This window comes from Saccostrea echinata, unplaced genomic scaffold, assembly GCF_033153115.1.
Source record: "Saccostrea echinata isolate AGI-Se365-2 ecotype Australia unplaced genomic scaffold, CSIRO_AGI_Sech_v1 ptg000008l, whole genome shotgun sequence".
In the NCBI taxonomy this organism is placed as follows: Eukaryota; Metazoa; Mollusca; class Bivalvia; order Ostreida; family Ostreidae; genus Saccostrea; species Saccostrea echinata.
The window spans coordinates 6,300,136-6,312,453 of record NW_026889757.1 but is presented as its reverse complement, the minus strand read 5'-3'; the positions used below and the strand labels follow the sequence as shown (position 1 = coordinate 6,312,453).

Genomic DNA, 12,318 nt, shown 5'->3' with positions numbered 1-12,318 from the left:
ATAGGAGAAATTAAATATAAACCTGATCCTAAGGGTTTTGACTTGAACGATGTGAATTATCACTCATACTCATAGGAATGCTTTTTGTGTATAGCCTTTCAGTTCTTGACAAGCAGATTTTAAGAATATTTCTTCAATATATTTCACAGTCATTTAACCCCTATTGTGGTCAATAAAGTCCAAAACCCTTTACCCAAGAATGTTTGTGTTAAGTTTTGATAAAGTTGGCTCATTTTTTTTCTCAGAGAAAATGCATACATACAAGTATATATACACAGATACCACACACAACTGGACAAACTTGAACAGGAAATTTTATCTGAGCCTCAAGTTCAGGTGAGCTAAAACCCTCACACTCTACCTGAATTTCATCATGCTGATTGTCACACATCAATCCCAGAATCCTTAGCACCAGTTCTATGTAGCCATCATCTTTGAACTCTAGTTCACCTGAACTGCTCATTGCTGCATCCATCAGCTCCTTTAGTTCTTCCTCATCTACATTCTACTCAAAAACAGATATCCACAAATGTACAGAGAAAAATTTAAAGCAAATATTCCCTCATCATCTGCATGTACCATGTTACTGTAATCTATTTCCTTTCCATAGCTAAACTGTGGTTACAGTGAACTTGTCCAATGCATTAGTTGTATATTTTGAAATCTTGATTATTAGACTGAAAAAATTTAGTCCCTTTCAGTAAATTAAATAATTAAAAAAAAAATGTTGTCTAATCTAGCAAATTTCTATGGAATCAGTGGTTTCGGAATTAGATAAGTTTTGCTGAGAATAGTTTAGCTTGACATACCTCAATAATAACCTCTGGGTTCTCCATGGGTGCAACCTTGGACTTGGGGTTGGCAAAGCCATTCAGCTGTAAACTAGATTTGTTGACTCCATTCATCATGATATTTTGGTTAAGAAGGCCACTGCCCAGGGTAGATCTACCCTTACTGAGCTTTGACTGTGATCCTAATTTAGATCTGGATCCCATCCTTGAGCCAGGGGAGGATCCAACCTTCAAAATAAAATATTGAGCTCTGATATTGTTTATTAGCAAAGTTATACAGAAGCAAAATGAATAATTGACTTAAATGTCTCTTGAAATTGATCAATGGTCTTACCATTCACTTACAGGATGTATAACAGTGACTTCCTTTGAGACAATCAAAAGATTATTGACTGTATAATTCCCGACTTTTACCTTGAGATTGGCCACTGACCTTTTGACCTTTGTCCTAATCTTGCGATTGACCGTTTATTTCCTGACTCTTACCTTGAAAAAACCTATTGACCTTTTCCTTTCTTGAGATTGAACATTTATTTCTTAACTCTTACCTTGAGGTTAACCACTGACCCGACCTTTTGACCTTTGGCTTGAGATTGACGATTTATTTGTATACTCCTACCTTAAGGTTTGCCATGGACCTCTTAGCCATTGACAACATGGATCCCAGCTGATTAGCCTTCATGATCTCCTGAAAAATAAAATTATCTCAAAATTTAACTTAAATGTACATTATAATTATATGCAAAGAAAAGCTAGTAATAATTCTTTTACAGCTAGTACTTCGTAATTGACTGCATAATTAATTAATGAGGCCTAATTCTGCAAACTTCAATTTTGAACCTGACCGATTGAGCAATTTTGCCGGTTTCCATGGCTTTTCTGAGGGCCTTGGCCTGTTGTACAGCTTCCTCCACCTTGGCTTGATGCATGGCGTGTAGAAGTCGCCTGTGTAAATAACAAGTAAATACTTAAGTCATATAAGTCATTGTCTTCAATTCAAACTGATAGGAAATGGGAAGATAATATGATAATCATAACAATCATTTTAAAATTATTTACTCACTTCTTTAAAATCAAAACTTTCCAAAAATGAAATTATCTTTACAATAATCTGAATGTGATTTTTCCTTTATAGTGCTACATGTAACCTTTGCTACATGTTTCCTTTATTTTTTTTTTCTTCCATTTTAAACCTACTTTTCTCTTGTAGCAAGGGCAGACATATGTATACGGTTCTTGATCGCAAAGAAGAATGTCTCCTCTCTAGTGCCGGTGAAGTAGGCTATAAGACTGTTCTGTTAAGGGAAAACATCACAATGAATTTGAAATATTCTCAATGACAGAGCCATAATAATAGCGTCTCTTTGAAATTTTGACCTTCTTATCCTTTTTTTCAATCTGAAACACACACACTCCTTAAACTTCCATGATAACCCATACCGAAATAAGTTATAACTAAGTTATAACTTTTCTGTACCTCAAGAAAAAGTTACATTTTAGTTATAACTTTTCTGTACCTAAAATGGACTTAGCCATATTTAGATGTAACTAAAATATAACTTTTCTGGACTTTGTCATTTTACTGTATAACTTTTTTGTACCTTTTGAACTTAGCCATTTTCTGGTGTAACTAAAAGATAACTTTTCTGGACTTTGTCATTTTACTGTATAACTTTTTTGTACCTTTTTGGACTTAGCCATTTTCAGATGTAACTAAAACATAACTTTTCAGGACTTTGTCATTTTTCTGCGTAACTTTTTTGTACCTAATTTGGACTTAGTCATTTTGCAGAAAGACTACTTAGTTAAACTGAATATTTGGGGGTTTTGTTTTGTTTTGTTTTTTTTTTTTTTTTACCATACACCTAAATTAAATCTTTTTTTTATATAACTGTTGAAATTTAATCATCTAAAATAATAAATAAGCATATAATTATATTAGTATAGTAATACAGTTTTACATACCTGCAATATCTACAGAGGATATGAATAAAAAGGTGGGGATGATTAAGGGCTACATAAAGATACCACTGTTTATATGCAGAATTTTCTTTATCTAAAAACTATTCATATAATGAATTGCATTATATACTGCTATTACTTACGCAGACTTTTATTTTTCTATTTTGTTGTGAGCTGAGATGGGTTTTTTTTTAAAGAAAAAAAGGGGGGCTTCTTAGACATCTTTACTACCAATGTTTTTCTCATCCATTGCAGTCCACAGCCACATACACTGTTAAGTTCAACAGAAGAGATGTGAAATTGAGACTTGTAGTAAATGAAAGAAAAAGTGAGCAAGCTCACATACCCCACGCTTCCCCAAAACTCGACAATGCAACACGTAATGAATGGCACAGTGCATTTTAAATACACAGTATAATTCAAAAAAGGGGCATTACTTGCAAAAAATCATCACATCAAAACTTCTTGCATATAAGGACATTCAAATCTTTGTATGTTACAAATTTAACTGGGCTGAAGTTTCTAGATAAATAATGGAATCAAAATTTCTTGGTAATATACAAATCTATACATTATTCTGAAATACCTACAAAGTTTCAGGAAATTCAGTGCCGGAATTATGCTGACAAACTGTTATTTAAATTCCTCAGTGATTTCGATTTGTTAATGAGTGTAAGTCCATGTCCAACACATGACAGTTTACACATTTAAATAATTGATGGAAACAAAATTATGATGTAGTCATATGAATCTGTTTATATACTGTACTTATGAAATTATTTAAGGCAAAGCACACCAATTTGAAGGGGGGGGGGGGGGGGGGGGGAGAACTATCGAAGATGGTGTGTGTGTGAGTGTGTGTTTGTGTTCAACCATTAATATTTTGATCTCAAAATCAATAGGGGTCTTTTAAGGTCATAAAATATTTCACATAGAATTTCATTATAAAAAGCTGATTCCAGTGGAGTTTCTTATTACCTAGCTGGAAAGTTTCTTCAATAAAAGGCAAAACTCTTAAGGCAAAAATAATGGAATCGGAATTTCCTGGTAATATGCACATCTACACACTGTGTACTAAATATCTGCAAAGTTTGTCCAAATTCTGTGCAGCGGTTTAAGAGGAGTTGTGCTGACAAACTGTTCATCTCTATATTCAAGATATGGCCAAAAACTTAAGTTGAAAAGTGCCGAAATTCCCAGAAAAAATAATGGAATCAGAATTTCCTGGTAATATGCACATCTACACACTGTGTACTAAATATCTGCAGAGATTGACCAAATTCTATGCAGCGGTTTAAGAGGAGTTGTGCTGACAAACTGTTCATCTTTATATTGAAGATATGGCCAAAAATCTAAGTTGAAAAGTGCCGAAATTCCAAGAAAATATAAAGGAATCGGAATTTCCTGGTAATATGCACATCTATACATTGTGTGCTAAATATCTGCAAAGTTTGACCAAATTCTATGCAGCGGTTTAATAGGAGTTGTGCTGACAAACTGTTCACCTCTATATTCAAGATATGGCCAAAAACCTAAGTTGAAAAGTGCCGAAATTCCCAGAAAAATACGGAATCGGAATTTCCTGGTAATATGCACATCTACACACTGTGTACTAAATATCTGCAAAGTTTGACCAAATTCTGTGCAGCGGTTTAAGAGGAGTTGCGCTGACAAACTGTTCATCTCTATATTCAAGATATGGCCAAAAATCTAAGTTGAAAAGTGCTGAAATTCCCAGAAAAATAATGGAATCGGAATTTCCTGGTAATATGCACATCTACACATTGTGTCCTTAATATCTGCAAAGTTTGACCAAATTCTGTGCAGCGGTTTAAGAGGAGTTGTGCTGACAAACTGTTCAGCTTTATATTGAAGATATGGCCAAAAATCTAAGTTGAAAAGTGCCGAAATTCCAAGAAAATATAAAGGAATCGGAATTTCCTGGTAATATGCACATCTATACATTGTGTGCTAAATATCTGCAAAGTCTGACCAAATTCTGTGCATTGGTTTATGAGGAGTTGCGCTGACAAACTGTTCATCTCCATATTGAAGATATGGCCAAAAATCTAAGTTGAAAAGTGCCGAAATTCCGAGAAAAAATAAAGGAATCGGAATTTCCTGGTAATATGCACATCTACACATTGTGTCCTAAATATCTGCAAAGTTTGACGAAATTCTGTGCAGCGGTTTATGAGGAGTTGCGCTGACAAAAAAACAGGACTGACGGACTGACTGACTGACTGACTGACTGACACACTGACTGACGGACGGGTCAAAAACATTATACCTCACGCAACTTGTTGCGTGGGGTATAATTACATCTGAAGTTGGGAATAAATCTCTCTCTCTCTCTCTCTCAGTAATAAATATTATTTGTTATTTAATATTTGTCTTGTACATACTAGTTTCATCTAAAGTTGGGAATAATCTCTCTCTCTCTCTCTCAGAAAATACGTATTATTTAGACTTAATGTTTGTTTTGTCTATATAATACGTATTTTCTGAGAGAGAGAGAGAGAGAGAGATATGCATGTACATCTTAAGTTGGACCAAGAAGTCTGTGAGCCAATGCTCACTAATAATACCCCCACTCTGATGTGAATACACAAGTTCAGTTATGGACAAACACAGTGATAACCAGGAAATTGACATCGGATTTGTAAAAACTGAATCCCAACATATGGCATGCCTAAACAAAGAAAAAATTTCAAGCATCTGCGATGAGTAGTTGCTGAGAAAACTATGACCAAAATTTATTATGTATGGTACGGACAGATGCACGGATAAACAGGAAGTTGACATCGGATTAGTACAAAAATTAATCCCACCATATGGCATGCCTAAACAAAGAGTGTGTTAAAATTTCAAGCACCTGTGATGAGTAGTTGCTGAGAAAACTGCGACCAAAGTTTGTTATGTGTGATACGGACAGACGCACGGATAAACAGGAAGTTGACATCGGATTCGTACAAAAATGAATCCCACCATATGGCATGCCTAAACAAAGATTGTGCTAAAATTTCAAGCATCTGCAATGAGTAGTTGCTGAGAAAACTACGACCAAATTTTTTTATGTATGGTACGGACAAACGCACGGATAAACAGGAAGTTGACATCGAATTCGTACAAAAATGAATCCCACCATATGGCATGCCTAAACAAAGAGTGTGTTAAAATTTCAAGCACCTGTGATGAGTAGTTGCTGAGAAAACTGCGACCAAAGTTTGTTACGGACAGACAGACAGACACACAAGGGTAAAACAGTATACCCCCCTCTCCTTCGGAGCGGGGGTATAATAATTTCCCTAATTCTGGAGAAATATAAATGTTCAAGAGATATAAACAGTGGTCAAATGTTATAATCTCATGAAGTCTAATATTTTGCACAGATTTTCTTCGTGTGTAAAACAGTGTTAATTTCACCATTGTTTTCTCGTGACACAGGTGTTTGTACTAGGTGACCTTTTTCAGGTCTGGGCGGCCTCCGTTTTTTGAGGATAGCTAAATTCAATATGGCGACCAAAATTTTTACCACATATGGAAACCGTGTTGCATTGTGGGATAGTTTATCCTCCGATTTCAGAGGATAACACAGGTAATTTTCAAACACCTCGTGCCTACCTTTAATCAAAAAGTGCAAGCACCAGAGTACATGTAAATAAAAGTTCAAACATTAAACTATCGATTGTATGTGGCGATTTTAGATTCTATGTCTAGATATTCTGCAATTTATTTTCAAAGTTAGCACTTTTTGCGCTCCATTTTTATTGAATATTTCTTGTTATTTTGTTTTATTTTTTATGATTTTTCCCTATTTAGACAAATAAAAAAGGACTTTATATTTCTTTTATATTTTCTTTTAATTCAAAAAAAGGAAACACAAAAGGAAACGCATTTTAAGCATATTTAAAACGCAAAATATACTCTGCCTTATAATTTAAGCAAATAAAAGTATAAATGGATTGAATGAATAATTATAAAAATAAATAATTTGAATAGCATAAGTAAATAAAATTAATGATTTAGCATGTTTACTAAGAAATTAACATATATTCATACAGCCATGTGTATACATAAACAGATAAAATATTACAAAGTGATGTGCTTAATAATTATTAATGAAAGAAAAAATAAATGATTAAAATTAATTTTTCAAAAAAAAATTGTTTATCAAAATTTCTAAACTGCTTATCACATAATTTCGGTTTTGGAAAATCAGCGTGGTTATAATTAACCTCAGTCACAGGCAGGTAAGTGCAATATTTATTTTCCAAGCTGTGTACCAAATAAATGATTGACGGCAAATTACAAAAATATAGTTATATTGATGTAATATCTGGAATTATCCATCATCATATGAAATTGTACCTTTTATTTGTTTTGATTTCGAAGTCAGCGTACGGTTCATAAATGCAAGAGTTGCTGTTATTTGTTTGGTTAAGAGTTAACTGCCCTTAGTTTTGAAAATTCCGGTAGGTGGCAAGACCGCTATCCTCTGTTTTCAGAGGATAAAATCTATCCTCCAAAAACAGAGGCCGCCTAGACCTGTTTTTGGCCTACACTTCGTAAATTTCAGCTTGTGTATTACGCAATGGTACAATTTTACAGAGGTTGTTTGAAATCTAAAGTAAATCACTCGTAATAAGGGTGGCTAGAAAGATAAACAACAACATACAGTGTGTGTATGTTCATTTAGAAACAGATATTACGATGTTCGGAATAAAGACTGCCAATTATATTAAGATTTTAGCAGAAGACTAGGACAAGTTGATTTTATTATTTGCCTGAATAAATAACCCAGTTTTACTAGTTATTTTAAAAAATAAATAAAATATTAAATTCAAAATGGCGGCGACGACACAAATATGGCGGCCCCGATGTCCGTTTTGTCCATTTGTTGGAACTCTGTTTCAAAATTTTAACACCAATTGGCTTTTTAATATTTAAAATAAGTTTTAAAATACACAATTATTTTAATTTGGATTTAAAATAAATTAATTATGAATTATTTATTTATTTCTTTTCAATCACGTGACTTATTTTAAGTCTCTGATTGGTCAACAACAGAGCACGGATTTTTTCATGGACGATTTGAATGTTGGCGTGTTGAAAGTTTTGATAGAAAAACGATGATAAAATCAGTTGGTAAGGCAATATTTATGTTAATATTTTGATGTTTTTGGTAAGAAATGTTTAATACCTCTAGAAGGGCATTCAAAAAAAAAGAAAAAGAAATATATAGAATGAACAAAATTCTAGGCATGTGAATCTTAGATTTCTTGTTTTGATTGGTATGTCAATAACAAAGACTGAAGCTAAGAAATTGAAACATAATATTTTTTCAGCATTTAGTATATGAACAAAAATGTTGTTCTTTGTCATATTCAATTCCTTGAATATTCCTATAGATCAGTTTAATTATGAAATGACCTATATTGTGTAATTGTTGTACAGATTCTCTGAACTGTTTTAATACTGTACATATTGTAGCCTTTAAACACCACATGATCATAACATGATATAGTGTACTGAAATGAGTAAGATAAAATTTCTAATTTTCATTTAATTACAGCAGAATACTGGTACATTATTTCTTTCCATGAGCATCTCGCGTCTGTGCCAAGCTGGAGTGAAATCCTTCAAAAATATCACCTGTTTTAGGTAAGTAAATAATCAAATCTTATTTTTATTTCAAATTCAATAATCCTTAAGCTAATTCCTTTAAAGCTGTCAGGTTCTATATTGTTCTTTATGTTTAAATTTTTTTTATGCATGTTTATGTGATGAGCCTTGAGGTTGAATTTTCTCAATTACACAACAGAACTCTAAGTCCTGTTTTCCAAGTTATAGATGCATATGATTTGAATTTGAATGAATTGATATTAAAGAGTGGTTCCAATCTGATATGCTTTGAGTGCAGGAAACACTTCAATTTTTTTTTAAAAAAATTAAAATATTTAAAGTTTGAACTTTTTTCATTTTTGCAGAATTGAAGAAAAATGAAGAGAAGGTTGAAATCGCAAGCATATTTCAAATGAAGACTCGGCCGACTACCAGTGCAGGCCATTGAGGGGCACAGACCATCCATCGGCCAGCCAAGTCCCTCGACCAGCTAGCTCGACCGAATGCCAGTGCAGCCTGTCGAGGGGTACATACTGCTGGCCGGCCAAGTCCCTTGACCACTTCAGCCTACTACCAGTACAACCTGTCAAGGGACGCAGACCGCCAGCCGGCCGGCCAAGTCCCTCGACCAGCTCGGCGGTCTACCAGTGCAGCCCGTCTTTAAATAATCCAGAGGAAAATCACAACTGTACATCCACAAGGATACCTGTGCAAGGACTCAGGTGGTATGCAGCTAAGAACTGTGACCAAAATCACTGCTTAGAACCTTCTTTTTTTTTTCTGAAGTACAGCTAGATCATGGTGCTAACATGAAAAACTAGGGAGTTAAAATCTAGGCAGTGATGCCTTAATTTATAAAAATTCACGAGAGTAGAATGCAGTATACTAGGTAATTTTACAAAAACCTTTATGACTATATGCTAAAAAAATGTATTTTAAGAAAACAACCATTCTGAGAAATTTCAATCTGTTATGATGGCATGATGAAAAATAAGGTAGACTTGAAAACATGCATGTGCATTCATTCATTTGTATTTGACAATGAACCAAGCTCTCTTAATCATGTTTATAAAAAAAATTGTAAGTGCTTTTAATTTTTTTTAAAAATAAACTTTTTGTATAAATTTTAATGAGTAGCTTTTTTTAAAGCCTATAATTGAGTAATTCCACCACAGGTTAACATGAAGTGTATAATTTTATTGTAACTTTTATTACTTTTTGTAGTTATAACTTTTTTTTAGGTATAACTTTTCTGTAACTTTTTCATAACTTTTCTCTAACTTTTTCATAATCTTTAAAGGTATAACTTTTCATGGGTATAACTTTTTTTAGTTATAACTTTTTCATAACTTTTTATTAGGTATAACTTTTTTATAACTTTTTTAATAACTTTTTACCGGTATAACTTTTTTGTAACTTTTCCACCGTTTATTTGGGTATAACTAAAGTATAACTTTGTAACTTTTTTATAACTTTTTGTGTAACTTTTAATAAGTATAACTTTTTATAGTTATAACTTTTTTGTAACTTTTATATACTTGCTGTATTTATGTTGAAATAAAAGATTAAAACTTATACAAAAGTTATAACTTTTTTGTAACTAAGTTATAACTAAATTATACCTCACTTAAAACAGGCGGTTCCAAACTCCAATAACTTAGTGATAACTTTTTTGTACCTTTTTTTAGTTACAAAAGTTATAACTAAGTTATAATTTATTTCGGTATGGGAAGTTACTGTTTTCCTTTTTACTGAACTATTAATACGTACCTGAACGTTTTCGTTCCCGTTAAACAGTAGACTGGCCAAAAAGCCAAGAGTTTCACGAACTACACTGTCCTGTGAACTGTTCAAGTGATCCAGTGTGCTTGTTACAACATTGAAATGGTTCAGTGCATTCTGAACATCCTCAATGGCCTTCAATTGCCTGGAAATAATATCGGGAAAATAACTTCAAATTCACAGCATTGTATGCACATTTATACAAGAAAATGAAATGAAAACTCTCATAAATGTCTAAATAAATGCACATCTTTAAACATATGAAGAGAGCTTTAAAACATGTTCATCTTTAATAATAATCCATTATCAAAGTACATGTCTTCATAAATCCAGAAAATCAGCTGGACTGGAATAAGAGACAATTTTATTTATTTAGATATAAATCATTAAACTTAATTCCTATATACATTATATGAAGTAGAATTTTATAACTTGATGGAAAATATAAGGGATTAAAAGTTTTCTACTAGTACCAGGTAAACAAATTGGGATTGTACATATCAAATTTTAAATAGTAATGCTCTTTTTTCAACCCATATTATAGACCCTTATTAATTCTAATTGGCATTCTAATAAATAAAATTGCACAATGACAATGCAACAATGTAACTATACAACTACTTTTTATTAAAAATTTAGAAAATGAGATTCATCAATTAACAGATAAACATGTAACATGCTTTTTTTTTACATTAAAAAAAATTAAAACAATGCATCACTTCTTCAAAGGGAGCATAACTGGATTCAAATATTTTTTTTATGTGAAAATTATCAGATGTAGATCAGAAATGTAAATCAGAAAAGATAGCTAGAGCTTCTGGCATGCTAACAAAAATTAATCAATTAAATTTTTAAAAATGATGATGGTAAAAAAAAGATCCCTCAAGACAGGACCTCTGTGACAACAATGAAAATGTGTACACTACCGTTTGATAAATTTTTCTCTATGAAAGCAATGCATTTGTAAGATTAGTAAGTTATATATAACTTTTAAGGTGAAAATATTCATTTAATTAAATCATAATTATCAAATGTTTTAAAATACATATAAATATGATGGATATGCTAACAAAATTCCAAACAACTGATCAAAGACATCATCATCTACCTGTACATCTATATAACTCTTAATCATTATAGGAAATTTGAAAAGGTAAAACTTCAACTCTACATTTAAAGCTTTTCTAAGAATTATAATCAAAATCTACCAAAATTTCTTCCACAAAGATTAAGTTACACATCTAGAAATGGGTGTTTATTTCATAATTAACAAGAATGCTCACAACTTTAATCTGCTAAATGTTATTCTACATGTTAATCTGGATTTCATCAAAGTTTACATATTAAATGATAAAAGCTGTAACAGAATTTCCGTACCTCCTGTGTGATGATGATTCCGATTCCCAGTCCTCCGGAAGCTTGACAATCTCATTGTGAATCAGACCGCGAAGGAGCTGCAGACACTTCACATCTAGGTCAACCTGTTCCAATTTCTCCTTCTCATTCAAGTGTGAACGTGACAAATGAGAGGAAATCCTACAAACAAGAGAATCATGGGTCACAGTGCTCACCCGAGTAATCTGGCCCTTACTGAATATTTAGCCCCTTAAAGCTTTTAGACTTACAAGAGTTTATAACTCAAATTACTAGGATGAATTTATTTTTACATAAAAAGTAAAAATATTTATGTGAATTACACTAGCTTGCAAATTCTATAATATATGAGTCTATTGAGGTTTCAACTTCAAATTCAGTCATGTTACAACTGACAAATGCTCAACGAATTTGCAACACATGAGTTAGATAAGTAAGAGACTCAAATGAAACACTGTATATGAATTCCCTCTCATACACCAGTTCTATAGAGTTGAAAGTAGTTGCAACTTACATGAGTTGTTTGATGAGTTTCTCACTCAACCTTAACTTCTTTATTGGGTTTTTCACTGTGGGGTCAATGAAACATTTCAAATGTTCCTGGAATTCTTGACCCAGGGGTAGCTCCTCATCCCCTCCCAGCTCAGAATAATCTGTGGAGGAGACACCATTAAATTTCATTCTCTGTGTAATGTATACAGCCATACAAACAATGATTGCCATTAATTTGCTAGAAAGATAATTCTCATATACAAGGCTAGAAAATTATACAGGTCCTCTGGAT

General features: G+C 32.6%; 1 protein-coding gene across 1 annotated transcript in view; it reads right to left on the bottom strand.

Annotated features, from left to right (window-relative positions):
* Positions 1 to 12,318, bottom strand: part of LOC133181187 (uncharacterized) — a 103,795-nt gene that overhangs the window by 24,690 nt on the left and 66,787 nt on the right. Inside the window, exons 47-54 of the mRNA XM_061315725.1 lie at positions 12,049 to 12,187; positions 11,538 to 11,696; positions 10,149 to 10,305; positions 1,989 to 2,086; positions 1,637 to 1,736; positions 1,411 to 1,479; positions 810 to 1,019; positions 362 to 505 (exon numbers count right to left, since the gene is read on the bottom strand). Of these exons, the coding sequence (XP_061171709.1) occupies positions 362 to 505; positions 810 to 1,019; positions 1,411 to 1,479; positions 1,637 to 1,736; positions 1,989 to 2,086; positions 10,149 to 10,305; positions 11,538 to 11,696; positions 12,049 to 12,187 (1,076 nt within the window). The remainder of the gene's footprint in view (positions 1 to 361; positions 506 to 809; positions 1,020 to 1,410; positions 1,480 to 1,636; positions 1,737 to 1,988; positions 2,087 to 10,148; positions 10,306 to 11,537; positions 11,697 to 12,048; positions 12,188 to 12,318) is intronic.